General features: G+C 42.8%; 1 protein-coding gene across 1 annotated transcript in view; it reads left to right on the top strand.

Moving 5' to 3' along the window:
• ryr2a (ryanodine receptor 2a (cardiac)) overlaps window positions 1–13676 on the top strand; it is a 794383-nt gene extending 780707 nt beyond the window's left edge. The window contains exons 100-103 of the mRNA XM_078557297.1: window positions 1430–1494; window positions 2832–2932; window positions 11244–11295; window positions 12608–13676. Of these exons, the coding sequence (XP_078413423.1) occupies window positions 1430–1494; window positions 2832–2932; window positions 11244–11295; window positions 12608–12703 (314 nt within the window). The 3' untranslated portion in view covers window positions 12704–13676. The remainder of the gene's footprint in view (window positions 1–1429; window positions 1495–2831; window positions 2933–11243; window positions 11296–12607) is intronic.
• Window positions 13677–18959: the final 5283 nt, after the last annotated feature.

Raw genomic sequence — 18959 nt, 5'->3', positions numbered from 1 at the left:
TTAAGTCTCAGCAGCACCAATGGTAACAGTGGCCAATCCTGAGACTACACCCAGTTGAGAGGGCAAGGCAATGGCCACCACCCTCACAACTGGTGAGTAGAATCTGGGGTTGCCAGGGCTGGTCAGACAGACCTTGTCCAAGGATGGAGGGTTATTGGTGAGGGCAGAGTGAGGTTAAGTTGGGGGGCTTATTGCTGTGGAGTCAGCCATCGTCACCGGGAGGCCACTCCATCAGCCACAGAGTGCCCGATTAGGGCCTTTCCCCAACCTGCAGAGAGGCCTCGTGGGTTACCAGGCGATCTCCTAACCAGGCAGTGGACCCAGCTGCCGCTGTTAAAATACCAATAGTGGCAGGAAGAGGTCCTTCAGTGGCTCAATTGGCCTCTGGGGGAGAGGGCTGTCCTCCACCTTCCCTCCCACTGCCACAGCTGTCACCTTCCTCACCTTTTTATAGACCCCGTCACCACCCCCACCTTCCCACCTTCCAACCCATACCGAGAGGGCTCATAGAATTGAGTCTAGACTCTGTTAGCTGTTTAAAAGCACTGTACAGTCAAGAACTCAGTTTGGATTAAGCATCCTTTACATTTGGTGTAAATTTGTGGACTTTCTATCCTACAAATGTTCAAGTTGCATTTTGCTCTGAAGCCTGGATTTTCTAATCAGCTTCACCTGCTCAGATGCCACTCTCAGCCGTCAGTTCTGCTAAGGCCACCCACCTCTCCTTGGACGGGACCACTCACAGGGGTTGTGAGTTAAAGCAGATGCCCCACTTTTGATTATTTGTATCTCATTTGCACTCTCCCCTCTTTTTTTGGTCATATAAAGCAACTGTTCAGTGTGGCTAGATACTATAGAGGTGGCAAAAATGATGTAGTGAGCCTAGGATTAATATTGATAGCACCAGTTTATTTCTGACTTTTTATGGTAGGCTGCTTTGCTGCTACTAAGTAGCTTTAATCTGTCTTCGTACTATTTGCTGTGAGACTGATGTCTCTTCAACCAGCGTTTGAAATGGAGCGCAATGACTTTATGCCTTTCCAGTTCACCTGCACCATTGGCACTGCATGTAAATTCTATGCTACGGAGTCATTCCATGGAAATTAGTAAAATTAGTCACTCAGCTGTGTGTAGATGCATGAAGTGAGCTTGCACAGATGTATCACTTGCTAAAGCAGGTTACCTTATTTCCTTTACTGCAGACGATCTGTGGTAATATTCTTATGAGTGGTAGGATAACCGAATATCCGAGGAGTCTTGATTCTGCCTGGACAGCCCTATATGTTCCTCTGTTCAATGCAACTGTTGCTGGCCACAGGAAAAGGTTTTCCTACTCTCTCAATTAGCCCTGCACTACAACTGAAAAGTCACTTGTGTAGGAACTGCCACTGTGCCTTTGCTGTGAAGTGATGTCATCTTTTTCACTCAGGTCTCATTATTGATGCTTTTGGTGAACTAAGAGATCAGCAGGAGCAAGTTAAAGAAGACATGGAGGTAAGAGCTTTAACAATACAGAACATTTAATTGGGGGGAAAAAAGGCACTCCTGGGACTGAATTCCTTGGGTCCTTGCATTCTTCATTAATATTTCAGTGAAATTTCAAGGTCAGAATCTCTAAACGTCAAGGTGATATTTTAAGGCCTATTTTCTGAGGTAACACTGCTGGTGGAGCCTCATCTCCCATTGCACAGGGGGTGGTGCCATCAATTTTACATCCATTAAAATCTGTGGCCCTTACGAGTACAGTTCAAGCTATTTGTCTTTCACAACAAAGTATCAGTAATTGCCTAAAAGGTAATAATAGAGAGGAAATGGAGGAAGATTATTTTCACTGGTGGTGGTGAATCGGCAACGCAGGACATAAATTTCGGATATGTACTGGAAGCATGGGGAAGGGGGAAAGCGAGAAGAATTTTTCATGAAAGATATGATCAGAATATGAATTGCTTTAGCAAAGGACATGGTGAAAGGCCAGGGAATGGGACGAAGTCGAAATCTTTTTCATAGAGCTAGCCACAGTCGCAGTGTGGCCACGTGCTCTCCGTCTCTCTTCTGCTGGATAATTCTACAATTGTACGGCCCTGAAATTCTGTGGGGAATCTGCCGGAATTGAGGACCATAGCAATGATGCTATTTGTTTTTTTCCCCCCCAATTTTGGACATAGGAAAGCGTCGTGTGTTATTTTCTGAAAGTGACGCGACATATAAATAATGAGAGGGTAGATTTGCAGCTTTCCACCTGGACATAAAACTGGTGTCGTAGGTCTGTTGTCCACTGGAGCAGCCGTTCACCGTTCATCCCTGTTGATTCCTTTATCGAGCGGATAATCCATAACGCCGGGCGACAAGTTGAATATCTATCTCCCGATGTATTTGATTAGAGATTATTCTATTTGTATTACAATCAAAATGTTGGTCAAAAACATTTTTTTTAAAAATGAAAACAGCCCCCCTTTTGGACACGTGGCACTGAAAATGTCTAAGAAAAGCTTCTCGCAAATGTCAAAAATATATCTTCCATGGGAATTACATTCATTGGGTTTACTTTGCTGGACAAATAATTTAAGATCAATTTGATTTCAGATATGCAAATATCTCAAATTTCTATGGGTACTTTCCCACGGTTTAGAAAGGAATGTGTGACCATTCAGAGGTAATTCCAGAATACTTACCGAGGTTGAGCTGAAAAGATGAACAACAGACAAAAATCACACAGACCCATCTACAAAAACTCAAGTCCACCCCACCGACCGATTATAGTAATCAGACAACATTGATTTGCAGGCTTCAGGTGCCGATCTTCCTTAATTTTTCTTTTCTGTTCTTTTCAGACCAAGTGCTTCATCTGCGGAATCGGCAACGACTACTTTGACACAGTCCCCCACGGCTTTGAGACTCACACGCTTCAGGAGCACAATTTGGCAAATTACCTGTAAGTCCTTGTGTTTCCTGCTGCTCAGTCATGACAGAGACAGAGCAGCATGCCTGGATTTTTAATCAGTGGCACGGGCCAGCAAAAGAGAAAAAAGAAAATAAACAGTCCTAGTCAGTCAGTGGTGCATTTTTTTTTTAAAAAGGAAAAATGAAACCTGCCAAGGAAAACAATCCCGCCTAATACTGAGTTCCAGCAAACATCCTTTTATGGACAGAAGTCATCTGCGTTGCTTAGCTTCAGTAACCACTGCTGAACCTGCAGATGGAGGCAGTTAACTTTGGAAAGACATTCCTGTAGCTGCAAACTTGCAATTGAAAGTTTGAGCTGAGGCGTGATGATTTAAAAAATATAAGCACGCAGATATTTAATTGATATTAGACAAGTGATTTTTATTTCGGCTATTTTGGGCTCAGTGGAATTGCAGCCTTTGGCCAGGGGGGATGAGGCTTTTAGCTACACAGAGTTTCTCAGTAATTTATCATGCCAAGATTAGAACGAAGGGGTGGAATGGTCAGCAATTTCAGCAGTGAGTACATGACATTATGATGACATTGTCAGAGATGCTGGGCTGAATTTCAACACAGGGTTAGGCTCAGGTCAAATGTTTAAATTTTAAAAACCTGAGCCCTGGCCCCAACCCACCAACTTCTGGGTTTTACGAAGGCAGGGAAAAGGGGGTCAGCCAGCAAACCAATCCCAGAAAGCAGATTGACAATTTAAAAGGTGTTAATGAGGCTGCCAGCTTCTGGCTTAACCTGCTTTGTAGTTTTTACAGTGGACGGCAGGGCTTGGGAAGCTTGGTAGTTGCAAGAGAAGGTAAATGCCTTTAAAGCACGGCTTGTGGGCCAAGAGGATCTGGAGTGCTTTATCCCAGCTCCAAAACTCCACCCTGTCAAACGCCTTCCCCCATACAAATATCCTCAGGTTTGGCAATCAGACCTCTGTCAGGAATCAAACTACCCCTCTAAGATCAGCACCTCCCCTCCACACCCAATAGGACCTGGGGCTGAACCGCCACTGGGGATTGTACCTACCTGATTCGGAGTTCTCACTGCCCAACTGGAGGCCAAGCATGTCAGTCAGGCTGATTTTTTGTCAGGGAATCTGTCAGAGCCAAAGACAGATGCTGTTGAGTTAAAACTCCCCAGCATGTGGGGCAGTGGGGACTCAAGGGATTCCAGGTTTCCCAATCAAAACTGCCCCACGTCTATCATCCCCCTGCCTCCACCCCCACCCGGCCTATGTAACCCATCCCTGTATCTATCGCCTGCACCCCCAACCCGCCTGTATAACCGTCCCTGTATTTATCCAGGCTGCTTTCTTTAGGATGAGATGTTAAATTGATGCCTTGTCTGCCCTCTCAGGCGGACATGAAAGTTCCCATGGCACTATTCGAAGAAGAGCAAGATTTATCCCTCAACTAATATCACTAAGACAGGTTATCACATTGCTGTTTATTGTGCTTTGAGTAAAATTGGCAAAACAACAGCAGCTAACCTTCGAAAGCTCTTCATTGATTGTAAAGCACTTTGAAACACAATAAAATTGTGAAAGGCACTTTATAAATGCAAGACTTAAGATGGCTCGATGCAGCTTGCAAACCTTTACGAATGCTGGTCAAATCTCAGCAATTGGTATCGGGCTGCATTTTATGGCCCCCCCCTCCCCCCATGGGTGTGTTTTCAGTGGGGAGGGGGGAACACATAAAATATGATGGGTGGGTAACGTTATTTAAAGCCGATGGGTATGCAACCAACTTTTCTAATGGCGGGGGTGGGGGTGGCGGAGTTTGGGGGGGAAGTAATAAGCAGCCCCCCCCCTCCCTCCCTCCTGAAGCACAAGGTACTATTTGAACTTAAATTCCAATTCTGTTCATTTGAGACTTTAACCATATGGGCAACAGGAGACAGTTTGATAAAGTGACTCAGGAAACTTTGATTAGTTATAAGTTAATACTTATCACAGCAGGGTAGTGACTTCACAGGCGTACTACGGTTCTTGCTTCCCAGTTCAGCTTTGGGCACAGGTCGACACTCGGTCTCTGTTCTCTCTCCGTCATTTCTGTGGTCTTCTGCTTCCCTGTGGAAGTTTCAAACTTGGTGCGCGCCTTGGTCACTGAAAGCTGCTGCTTGTTAACTCTTTCCGAGCCACAACACAGCGTGATCAATGATATTATTGCATTCTGATTGGCCTAAATGAGGTGAGGCTTTTTCCTAATTGGCTTAACGAGTGCGTAATCAATCTGTGATTGGCTCCCAAGGGTGATGGTCATCGACTGATGTCACCTGCCAGTATCCTCTGACTGGTTCCTTAAAATACCCATTACTTATAGTAAGTTTGTTTCTGTTACTGTTATGACTTCTTGCTAAGATAAAAGGATGTTTTGTGATGTCTTCCTTGCCCATTTGTTTAGGATAGAGGGAGCGCGCTGTCATGAATGATACCTTGAGCGCATTGTCTCGGATCTTGCTTAATTGGTATAAGTTCCTCATTAAATCAGAACCTTTGCTAGGTGATGTTTTTCTCTCTGTGGTTGTTGGTAAATGGAATGAATTTCTTTACCTTTAAAACAAAGGATAGAATGGAAAAGTTGCTTATAACCTTAAAACTATGTAGGCCTGATACAAAAGATTGTGAAATACTAGTACAAATTATTACAAAATAGGTAGTACTTAAAATTTATACAGTATGTGTATAAAATATAAGTGCACACCAGTAATCAGTACTTAAAATGTCAGGTAGTAAAGTCTCCTTATACATTCAGTATATTAATACAGTCTTGAGTGATAAAAGTCTAAAAGATTATACAGTTACAAAACTAGTCGCACACTGTTACAAAAGTTAACTCTAGTCCAAAGAATACATTGAGCCAAAAGAAATTGCTTTTCTTCTAAAACACTATGAATTAAAACTAATTTAATGTAAGTGTTTTACATTAAATTAGTTTTAATTCATAGTGTTTTAGAAGAAAAGCAATTTCTTTTGTGTTAGCTGTTGTGATTCTTTCCTCCTTTTCATACAGTAAATCCCTTCTAACTCACCTTTGCTGATAGCACCAGCTTTCAATAAGGTTTTATGATGAGGGGATGTAAGCTTGCCCATTCAACCTTGAAGGCCGCAAGTTCTATGAGATGGAATTAAGTACAACAGTGGCCTCTCCAGTAGTAGTTCTATGATTAACTCACTAGTATGTTACCTCCATGTTGTCTAAAATCCCGTGGTGCTTTTCTCTGTCAAATTAAGCTAAGCAAAGTCACATGATAGTAAACGCTTACAGTTTAAAATGGATAGATTAATCGATTAATATGCTTTGATTGTATGTAAACTAAACTAAAACTAATCATTAAACATCACTTTCCCTGCACCCCATAAAAATCAGCTCGTAGTGGCCAGACATAGGGACATCCAATATTGTTCACAGTTAAATGAGTTTGTAGAGGAATGCACAGGAGGTAACATCTCATTGCAGAGTTGCCAAGTCTGGCCTATTATTTATCAGATCATCTTCTCTCCTTTTGCAATGACAGGATATCTGATAGGAAACAACCATTCTCAGAGACTAGAGTTCCAATTTTAATCCTCTCCACTTATGGGCCAGGATTCTCTGGTGGTCGGGTGGGCTCGGTAGGAGGGCCTGGGAGCGGTCGGGGAGCCGCCCGCCGCCCGTGATCAGGCTCCAATTAACGGCCAGCCAGCGTGAAATGTGCGCTGCTGGGGTACGGGTGGGAGGAGTGCGAGTTCTGAATTTTGCGCATGCATGTGGGTGCGTGCAGTAAAAGCTCCCTGAGGCACAGAGCTCCTTCCTTCACTAATCTTTTTCTTCTTGCATACTTATATAAGCTTTTGCAGTCTGCTTTTATGTTCCTCGCAATTTTACTCCCATACTCTATTTTCCTCCTCTTAATCAATCTCCTGGTCCTTTGCTGAATTCTAAACTGCTCCCAATCCTCAGGCTTGCTACTTTTTCTAGCAACTTTATATGACTCCTCTTTGGATCTAATACTATCCTTCATTTCTTTCGTTAGCCATGGTTGGGCCACTTTTCCTGTTGTGTTTTTGCTCCTGAAAGGAATGCATAACTGTTGCAATGCATGCATTTGTTCCTTAAATATTAGTCATTGCCTACCCGCCTTTTAATGAAGTTCCCCAATCTATCTTAGCCAACTCACGCTCCATGCCTTCATAGTTTCCTTTGTTTAGATTTAGGACCCTAGTTTCGGATTAGACTACTTCACTTTCCATCCTAATGAAGAATTCTATCATGTTATTGTCATTATTATCCAAAGGACGCTGCTCAAAAAGATGATTAATTAACCGCTTCTCATTGCACAATATCAAATCTAGGATAGCCTATTCCCTAGTTGGTCCCTCGATGTACTGGTCTAAAAAATCATCTTGTACACACTCCAGGAATTCCTCCACCACAGTATTATTGATAATTTGGTTTGCCCAGTCTATATGTAGATTAAAGTCACCCATTATTACTGTAACACCCTTTTCCCCTGCCTTATCACTGCTGTTTGGATGCCTGTAGACAACTCCCACTAACGTTTTCTGCCCCTTGTTGCTTAGCTCTACTCAAATTGATTCTACACCTAGATTTTCTGAGCCAATATCCTCTCTCACTATTGCACTGACTTCATCCTTAACTAACAATGCCACCCTGTTTTGTCTGTCTTCCCTAAATATCAAGTACCCTTGGATATTCAGTTCCCAGCCTTGGTCACCCTGCAGCCATGTCTCTGTAATCACAATCACAACGTAATCATTTACATCTATTTTCGTTGTTAATTTGTCTACCTTATTGCAAATGCTCCTTGCATTCAGATACAGTGCCTTTAGGCTTGTCTTTTTAACATTTTTACACACCTTCTTTTGTACTATAGCTCTATTTGCTACTAGCCCTTGTTTACTCTGCCTTCCACTTTTGTTTTCTACTTTTCTGTCTTTCATTCCTATATTTGTTTCCCTCTCTTGTGTCTCCCTGCTCAGGTTCCCATCCCCCTGCCACTCTAGTTTAAACCCTCCCCCACAATACTGGCGAATACCCCTGTGAGGACATTGGCCCCGGTCCTGCTAGGGTGCAATCAATCCAGCTTGTACAGGTCCCATCTTCCCCAGAATCGGTGCCAATGCCTCAGGGATCTAAATCCCTCCCTCCTACACAGTCTCTCCAGCCGCGCATTCATCTCGTCTATTCTCCTATTCCTGATCTCACTAGCGCATGGCATTGGGAGCAATCCTCTGATTGCCAACTTTGAGGTCCTGCTTTTTAATTTATTTCCTAGCTCCCTATATTCTGTATCCAGGACTTCATCCCTCTTTTTATCTATGTCGTTGGTACCAATATGGATCATGATCTCTGACTGTTTACCCTCCCTCTTCAGAATGTCATGCAACTGCTCAGTGACATCATTGACCCTGGCACCAGGGAGGCAAAGTACCATCCTGGTGTCAAGTCTGAGGCCGCAGAAACAGTTTCTATCTTTCTATCTGTTCTTATTATGATAGAATTCCCTATTTTTTTTCTCTCCCACTCTTTTTCTAACCTCCCATTCCCCACCCCACCACCTCCCACGGTGCAGCTGAGCCGCTCATGGTGCCACGGATTTGGCTTTTGCTGCATCCCCTGAGAAAACATCTCCCCAGCACAGCAGTATCCAAAACAGAAAATCTGTTAGAGGGGCAGATGGACCCAGGGGACTCCTGCCCTACCTGCCTTGTGCTTTTACTCTGTCCGGCAGTCACCCATTCCCTTTCTGCCTGTGCACTCCTCACCTGCGTTGTGACCACCTCTCTTTACTGCTGTCCACAAAGATCTGATCCTTGAGGATGCTCCACAGTGACTCCAGCCACGGTTCCATCTCTGAAATGTGAATTTCAAGTAGCTGCAGCTGGAGACACTTCTTGCGCCCGTAGTTGCCCTGGACATTGGAAGTGTCCCTGACTTCCCACATCGCACAGGAGGATCACTCCATGTGGCCGAGCTGCCCTGCCATGACTTAGCCTTAAATTACTCCCTTTACTTTTACTTCGTCTAGTTTAGCGAATATTAAGTACAGTAGAAATACTCACCAGGTTCTACTTACCAAGGCCGTCGCTCTTTTTTCTTGAAGAAAGACAGAAAACGAAAGGGTCACCTCCCTCCCTCTTCACTGCACTCCCTGACTCACCAAATTCCAACTTAAGCACTCTAACGCAACCAAAAGTAGCACTCCAGTGCCCCAAACCGTCCTGAGTACCTTTTTCTCTTTTCCTCTCACCACTCCCTCGCACTGCTTTTTGCCACTCTTAACCCATCTGCCTTTTCTCCAATCGGCTTCTTGCCATGTCTCATTGTTCGTTTCTTCCCATGCCAAGTGCCTACACCTTTCCCATGGTTGCTATTGCCCTAACTCCTTTCCAAGTCATCCCAAATCCAAACATCACACCCCAGCACCATTGTCTTAAACTGCCATAGCGTGGAATCCCACTCATTGCTCCCACATCCCAAGGTGCCCACGTCATTCTTAGCAGACCATGCTACTCCCTTGCCATTTCAGCCCAAACACCAGCACCACCCTCCAGCAATGTATCTTGGAAGACAACATTGCTCTATTACTTTATAGAGGGAAACTAAGAACCATATATATAATAACAATAGAGTATGACACAAAATATAGTATGTGCCAATGGTGACATATGTTTCAAATTCAGAGTGAAACCTGGGTCATGTAATGCCAATTTGTCAGTGCTACTGTAACACAGTACACATTGGAATAGTCTTGGCCAGCAACAGTGACTATTAAAGCAACATTTTAATTCGTACTGCGAATATTCCATGTGTACAGTGAAAATAGTGTGAGCAGCACTTTAGCAGATTTAAATGATCCCTAATATTCTGGTAATGAGAAGGAAGTAGAAGATTGGGATTAACATTAATTTACAAAAACATTAAGAAAATTGCAAGCGGTTTAATTTAATCACCTGTTGTGTGTTACATTTCTTAGCTGTGCCTGGTGAAAACAGGCAAGCAGTCATTTGAATTCATTGGGGAGAAGGTTTAACTTCAGCGATCTTGACTATTCATGGAATTCACATGGCAGGTATTACATTATGGGTCAGTTTGAATATTCCATGCACCATGGGGGAAATTTCCTGTTACTGCACCAGGACACAATGAAACATTAGCTCGACTTATTGAATTTGTTATGGTGGGATTCATGCTGCTTGGGTTGCTAGTCTAACACCATGCCACTACACTACCATGTCATTGAGCATGTAGCATGAAGCCTATCACATACATGTGTGTACAGTGTGATTCAACTGCCTACCAAATGCTCATCTTTTTGTAACCATTATTCCTGTACACCTAGATACGCAGTAATGTTATTTATTCAGTGATTTATTTTGCATTTTTCTCTTTTCTCTCATGTATATCTCTCAGGTCTGTGTTTCATTCCTCCCTCCTCCCGAAACAAATGAGGAGACACATGACCCTGTTCTCGGCTTTCTATTGCTAGGATGTGTATAAAAGTAATTCAGTGTGAACCTCCCCGAGCTCTCTGAAGAAGCCTCGAGTTTTAGCTCAGTAACAAAAGGGGGCTGAATTCAGGGTCTCGCAGTGTTGGGAGCCATGGATGATGGTCAACAAGCAGCCTAACACTTTGTGCTGCAGCATCTTACTACAATGCAATAAGCAGCCCTCTGATTTGGTGCCCAACAGCTGCCTTTTAAAAGAAAAGGGCAAAACTACAGGTAGTTTCTCATTAGGACTTAAAAAAATAAATGGTGGCAGAAACAAAAACATGAAAGTTTTGTTTAGATTAAGGATTTTTAACCAGTTTTTTTAAAAAAAAATGAAAGCCTCAGGCTGGGATTTTCTGGCCCTGTCATGGTGGTACCTGCCGCAGGAGATTAGGCGGCCCAGCCAAAAGTCCATTGACTTTCAGCAGGACCAGGCAATCCCGGTGGCAAGCAGGGCCAGAAAATCCCACCCTTAGTCTTTTGCCAGGAAATTGAGGGGAAAATAGAGTGCGAAATCACTTGTTGCCGACAGCTATCTTGATTTTAACAGACCCTTACAACTCAAAAGTGAGTAACAAAGAGAATTAGTCGCCAAACCTATAAGATGGAAATTGGAGCTAATTCCAGGAGAACTTCAGTGGTGATGTAGCATGTATTATCACAACCAATGCATTGTTTTTAAAATCCTATGTTATAAAGGTATGGTCCATTGATTGACATGGAATTTCCATATGAATCAGTTTCAGACCAACATGCACGATGTTTATATAGATGCTGCCTACATGTATCTTTATTCCTACAGGTTTTTCTTGATGTACCTTATTAACAAAGATGAAACAGAGCACACCGGGCAGGTGAGGCCCCACCACTTTCTAATATAAGGATGAAAAAGGTTGGACTTATGCTACAATGCTGCAAGATGTCTGTGGAACTCAGTTGGCATTAATTATAAGAGAGAGTTCAAACACAAAGAAAATGTTCTTCCTCAGGATACACACATGGCCATCATTTTTTAAATATAATCTCTATACAGTCTAGCTTTCCTATAAGAATTCACCCCTTCCTTGACAGTTACTAAGCATTGTCAATTCCTTGCTGGGTTTTACACCACATGACAGCAAGTGGCCATACTTAGAAACTTCATAATACTAGATCAAGATTAGAGTGGGGTCAAACCAACAAGAAGAGATGTTTTGCCAGGATATAGGCCAGGATTTTGCCAGACCCGGGAGGTGGAGGAAGCCGCGTCAGATTGGCTTCCCAAAGTGGTCCCAGGGGTGGAACTGGAAGGGGAGAAGCTATCTGCCCCAAGGAGGTGGGCAACTGATTACCATAGTTAAAGGCCCAGTTAGGGGTCATTTTACAGTGCTGTCGGGATTTTGCCTTTGGAGGGGTAACCCACCCTCACCCGTTGCATGGGGAGGCTGCCAGCTAAATGGAGGCAGCCTCCTGCGGCAGCCTCGGTGGGGGGGGGCCAGGCTGGATGGCAAAAAGATGGCGCTGCGGGCAGGGAAGGCGGACATCGTGGCTCTACCATTCCCTTCCAACACTTAGCCCCGTGATTTTTAGTTTTTTTTTTAAAAAACCTACCTGGCCCAGCTCCTGAGGTTTTCTGCATACCTCAGTAACGGCTACCTCCCCCAGTGGCACTTCTGAGGCTTCAGAGCTGCCAGCTCTCTGATTGAGCTGGTAGCACCAGGAGCCTGCCAGCCATCACTAATTGGATGGCGAGGCTGCCCACAGTAAAATTGCTGAGGCAGCCCTGCTGCCGGCAAATCTGGGCTCGGAACCTGCTTTTTACCGTGACGTTCGTGGTCCTGTTACCTGTGGTAAAATTTATGCCATACTGTTCATTACTTGCCTGGTTTGGGGTAAAATATATCAAATGAATTTGCAAATGAATTAGACATCCTTTTGTGCATTAAAATACTGATATGCAGAGTCACAGTGGCATTTACTGTATTGACCTGACACCTTGAGCAACTCTGCGGGCCACAATTGTCTACACCATGACTCTTGTTGTGCTCTGTGTGGATGAGACGCTCTTACTCATTTTTCATGTAGGCATTTGTTAGAAGCTGACATGGTACTGCACTGTTCATTGAGTGTAAAGACCATGACGTGCACTGGCATGTACAAGATAACGCATTTTTGTTTATCTGACAGGAGTCCTACGTGTGGAAAATGTATCAAGAGCGCTGCTGGGAATTCTTCCCTGCCGGAGATTGCTTCCGCAAGCAGTATGAAGACCAGCTCAACTAAATGAGGACTAAGCTGACCCACAAACATTGAAATACCTACAGATTTCCTCTTTGAATGCTTTCAAACCTTTATTTGTATATAACCTGTTCAGTGTGCACTTGGAACACCGAAGCTATAGCTCACTGAGTCTGCTCTGTCAGCGCATCTGCTTTCAAATTGATGTAGAGAAAAAAAAAATATTGTGCAGAGACGTTTTAAGACATTTCCTTCATCTTGTGAGCACATACGTGAAAGATGATAAATTGCTCTCGTCCCATACATTTATGTATTTCTTCATCTGGAATGGTATATACTTTTTAATGTGCGGAGCAATCTGCTTATGGACACTGGGCTGTGATGAGGAAATAGTGCCTTACTATATGTGGGTTGAGCTATGCAAGAAGTTGTGTGCATGACCGTGTCACACTGTAAATCAATCTTTTGATGTACATGCTTCTGTCTGACTGCCGTGTGTCTCAGGAGAAGTGTAGGGACATTCACATGAACCCAAGATGTTAGTTTCTGTTTATTTAGCTCTTCCTTATTTTGGTAATGCTCTTATGCAATACAGCAACAGTCTGAATCTTTGCATAAAAGATTCTTTCAGAAAAAAAAAAGATATTTCATTGCATGTTTATTATGCAAGCAAAAGAGAAAATAAAATGGCAAGCTGATCAATGTAACAACTATTTTTTAGGTTTAAGGTTATTGATAACTCTGTAGTTACCAAGTGATGTGTACTTTATTGTAGATTCAGAACCAGTTTCATCAGCCAAGAATGCAGTGTTTAAACTTGGTTGCTGCCTCCCATTTTTTCTGCCACTTGTATTAAATATAGTGATTGAGGAATAACTGCCCACTCATTTCTGACTGAAGCTGAAGCAATATCCATTCAGGGATTTCACCGAACACCATTGTAAAGTAATTGAGTGTAGAATACTTCATTTGAGTTGTTTTAAATTGTAATGCCAATCTTTCGAAATAAAACATTCAGAATAAAAACACACACTCTTCATTTTCTTTTGCAAAGTGGAAGGTACGGTTTTCAACACAGTTCTCCTCCCTCCCTCCAAGTTTTGCCTGATTCTCTCTCCCTTGACGACATTAATCCCAGCTGGGACAGGGTTCCAAAGGTACTGGCTGCTTTAGTACTTGCGAAAGAAGCTTACCTTTCTAGGACAGATCCTCATGATGAATTACTGCATTAAAAACACATCTACATTTCAATACAGCACCTAATAGTGATATTTGAAGGTGTGAAAACACTTTACATTTACCTTTCGGAATGTTCCAGACTCCTCGGCAGGCTTTCCAGTTTCTTCTTGAACTCTCAAACCTGGTGTGTCTTTAATGCACTTCCAAAGTCCTGCCCCGCCAGCCAGAAATGTTGTGCGGGAGGAAATATGATTTTTGTGCCCCATTTAAAATGGCAACCTGATCTCAGTGGGGGCATGTTGCATTTTTCAAACTAGGCATCCCCGACCCACAAAACGTACAGAGGAAAAGGACGCAGGGCCAGGAATACAGATGAAGAATCGGATTTCCTCCAAAGCAAATTAAGTGTGATCATTCACGACTGAAACGCACCTCTGCACCTAGACAAATATTTGACCACAGAACTGTGCACAGCACGCTAAGCGTGATCCAACTAAAGCGTACTACAAGTTACAACATAACTGCTCTGCTTTTTAATTTTACCCCCTCTAGAAATGTTGGCCTTATTAACCTGTTTTTCTACTTTTAGTTATTGTCCAGATGTAATGTAACAAAGGGTAAACTTTTATCAGTCTGTAGAGACGGCTGTTTGACATCATTGAGTAATTATTGTAGCCATCTACAGCTTCCATAAACCAGAACATAACTCCTACACTTGACTTCACAAGTTGATTGTTTACAAGTTTTTCTAAACCTGGCACCAACCACTTCATGATTCACATCTGGCATTTTATGAATTTTTTTTCTCTGCATCTGGGAAACATGGGGCTGAATTTTACTCTGATCAGGCGCGAAATTGCACGAGCTGACGTCAGGCCAGTGTCCCGACGTCATCCTGCGCTTGCGCGATATTTCAGTTGGCGGGCACGTGTACAAGTCGGAAGCATGCCTGCCGACAATAAAGAGGGCAATTAAGCCCGTTAATGGTGCAATTGTCTGTCATTTTACCTTAACGGTTGGCAGACGGGCGAATTGGCCAGGTGGCCTTTACATTTTTCATCAAACCTCATCCACGGGCGGGATGAAATTTCCGTAATAAAATGAAATATAAATAAACTTCTGTGGACAGCATTTGCATTAGCTCAATTTTTAGGTGACTAATTGTGATGCATTTTTCAGCTTTTGAAACCTTTATTGTTGCTGTTTCAGGTCTTCAGCTCCCTGAGGCACCTCTCTGCCATCGGGGAGCTTTCCGTCAGTGCTGGCCCCGCGCCCACGTTGACATCAGCGCCCGCCCCCACCCCGGCAGCACAGCTTTTCAGTGTGCATTTCAAGCTGGCTGGCCAGCCAGCATGAAATCGCGGTCGGGGGCCAATCGCGGTTGGCAGTCCATTTCCGGGCCGATCCTGGGCCCGCCGACCGCGCCCGGCCGCTGAGCTGAAAATGTTGCAATGTGCGCAGGACCATTCAATCACCTTTCTTCTGAGATCACATGATGCAACGGCCCACAAGCATTTTTCTTCTAAGCCAACTGCCCTTCACTGAAGACAGAACTCCAAAGTTGTGGAGGCTGTACCTGCAATATGTTTTCCTGTCCAGAGTTACAGCTGTACTTCAGCCAACACAAGCATCCTTTAAGAAAAGCGGTCATCTTGGCTGTGTGTATCCCTAGTCCTTTCACTCAGCATGAATTGGACAAACTCCATTCACTGAAAAGGTCTTTTCTGTTCACCCTTGATTGCAGAGATTTCCTGCTCCGAAATATCATTCTCAATAGAAACAACAATTAGGGCTGTAAGTGCCCAATATCGTTTAATGGGAGCATGATTAGAGCAGCATTCCTGCCTGGGGACAGATTGTCTATCCCAATTAATTCCAGCAGAGTTTAAATCAATGCTGTATTACTCTAGGGCATCAGATTAAGAGAATAAAGTGATAACCAGCAATAGACTACAACAACAACAGTAAATTATTGCATTATGTTTTGTGTAGACTTCACTGTGCCCTAATGACTAAAACAATCGTATAGAAATCAGAAAGTTTGATTCATTGAGTGGGATTGTTTTGGACTGTGTTACTTTCCTTAGCTCCATGAGCTCCTCCTGGGTGGAGGAGTCCACCTGCCACCATGTCAGTGGGATGGACGATTCTAGAGTCATAGGAATTTGATTCTACCTGAGTCACGATGGCTCTGCTGTAAAGGCCCAGACATTGCTTCACTGGATTTGACTCAGCCGTGCACTCCATGACCTTTTGGATTCCATAGGTTCGTTTGGCAAGACCAGAAAATGTGAAAGATTGTACCCTTCCAACCAGACCCTTGTTAGTTTTCTGGAGACACAGTGCATCTCCCTTGTGTAGGTGGGTGGCAGTGTAGTATGTCTCAACACTAATTGTAGTTGGTCCTTTTAATGTGTTGTAGATGGAAACTATCCATCGCTCCAGCAATGGATCATTGTCAGACACAGTGAGACAATTCTAATGAAGAATTACATTTGATCGATTAGCCTATCTTTTCTCTTGCAGATGCTGACTGACCTGTTGTGTGTTTTCAAATGTTTCCAGTTTTTATTTCAGACTTCCAGCGTGCATTCTTCTTATTTCCTTTAACTTAAGCATAGACTACATACAATATAAATGTGAATGGGTTACAAGGCTACAAATATAAGATTTTTAATTATGTTAAACCCCTCATCACTTGAACTTTATTGCAATGCTGCCTCACTGTGATTTACAGTAATAAATATTCTTTAACTTTCCATTCTGAAAAACATCAAAAATGTAATCAACATCTGCATGGTAATCCTGCAATATGTATAGGCTGTACTTAGCAAACTTTTGTCAATGTTTTACAATTGGTAGCTGTGCTTGTGGCCTCAGATTTCCGTTGGGAGGGTTTTGGTTACAGATTGTTATGTCTTAAAGAAGTCTCCATAGTCTTCTGTAGGTTAACTGTAAGTCTTTATTAACTACTAGAACTATTTACACATGTACAGTAAAGCTACAAGCTAGGAGATGTCTCCATGCTTAGGTCTATACACGTCTCTGCTCAACACCACACTGACCCTGGGCCTGAGTCATGTGCCTTTTTACATCACTGTGCGGTACTGTATTCAGTCCCACATTAACCTTATATGTGCCAGGCACATATATCACAATTTCAACCCCTTGAAATCCGGACCATTAGCAGCAGTAGTTTGACTAACAGCAGATTTGTAACAGAACATCATAGAACTGAGAACCTTAGCAAAGCAAAACATGTTGAATGGTTGACTTATGTAACTCTTCAGAAAATGCACAGTGCTAAACTTCGCTACCTCATTATTTTGCCCAAGGAAACCTCACGTCTATCTAAGTTACAGTAATTTTTTTCTCTGTGACAGTGTAGGAAGTGTCTACACTTGCTGCATTAAATGCAGAGACTCTTTGTTTTTCCTTTTATCGCACTGTGAGCTTAAACAGCTGTTTGACAAGTTGACAGTCTGTCTTTGACTATATGCATCCTGTAACTGGGGGCAAACTATAAAATGGCTTCTGTCATTTCCTTGTTAAAACTTGAGACATTATTTTATAAACAGTTACCTGTAGTGTATTGCTTAAAAAGTAAAACTTGATAGAAGGCTGGATTTTGGGTTCCAAGTCGTTCATGTGCAATTGTTATCAGAAGTTCTAAAGCATTAAACTGTTTTCTATGGAGCAGAAACCAAGCTACTGAATGACTGGCCCATGTTCATTTTTAGTATTCATTTTACTGGCATAAATAAACTGAGTCTAATTAAAAAGTAAATATGTGTACTTCAAAGACAACTAAGCAGCTTTTACATGAATTTACACTGGCAAAGCTGCCATAAGCAAAACATTTCTTACCATAAGCAGAGCTTGCATTTCAATAATGTTACACCTCATGCTCAGGACAACCAATGATTCACCTCTTTTGATGTGAATTTGCTGTTAGAAAAAGCAATTGAGATTAATACCCAGTTAAGTCTGTCTGTGTTTTTTGTTGGCTGGAGGAAGTGGCCAGATCTTGAACATTTTCTGCTTCTGCTGCTGCCGTCCACGATTTTCTGAATAGTGATAATGGAAAATCATGGGGGTGGCGAGCACAAAAGTGGAGAATCTCCCCAAAATCACATTTACAATAGGAATGGAAAGTTAGGATTCAGAAGTTGAGTTATAAGATGGTAAATCCAATGAGCATTAAGTCTGATTTTCCAAGTTTACGCTTCAGTTGGGGAGCTTCATGTACCAACTGCACATCATAGTATCTTCACAGTGCAGAAGGAGGCCATTTGGCCCATCAAGTCTGCACTGGCTCTCTGAAAGACCATTCCGCCTAGTCTTGCTCACCTGCCTTATCCCCTTAATCTTGCACATTCTCTCTTTTCAGGTAGCAATCCAATTCTCTTTTGAATACCTTGATCGAACCTGTCTCCACCACCTTTTCAGGAAGTTTGTTCCAGACTCCAACCACCCTCTGGTGCACCCTCTGCTACCAATTTTTGCCATAATTAATAGAAACTCATCCTCAGCCTTTGATCTCCTAACGTGGTTGACCAATGGACAAGGTTCACCATCGACAGTGTGAATTTGGAAAACTTCCCCCACTGGGCCCCCGGCCGCTTGGTTAATTTGCCATGTGAAAAATCATGGTTTACTCATATCACCCACTCAGTAATGCTAACACTCAAAACTATGATTAGAACCCAATCAACCAAATTAATGAAATACTTTCTCCATGATGCAACAGTCCATGGTTAAGAATACTTCTTTGTGAATAAATGATTAAAATCAGTACGGTTTCAGGTAGGTTATTTTGTCAAGTATTCTTGGGGTGCAAGATATTGGTTTCTGAAAGAAGGATGAAATCAGTTGAATTGGAACGCTTCCCTTCTTAGAGTGTTGCAGCATGGAGACAAGCAGAAAAATGACCCATTTCCATACTCTTTCATTGTCATAGCAATTAGCACACATGAGGAGAGATCAGTAGCTTTTTGTCGGTCCTTTGCTAACCTTGTTCCCATGTGCCTTCAGCTTAGCGACATGAACACAAGAAATTCATTGCTGGCAGTTCACAGGGTTGTGAGCAAGGTCTTCTCATCTCACTGATGGCACTTAGTAG

Source organism: Cetorhinus maximus, chromosome 14 (assembly GCF_964194155.1).
Source record: "Cetorhinus maximus chromosome 14, sCetMax3.hap1.1, whole genome shotgun sequence".
Taxonomy (NCBI): Eukaryota; Metazoa; Chordata; class Chondrichthyes; order Lamniformes; family Cetorhinidae; genus Cetorhinus; species Cetorhinus maximus.
Note: the sequence above shows the minus strand (reverse complement) of the source record. Positions and strands in the feature narration are given on the sequence as shown.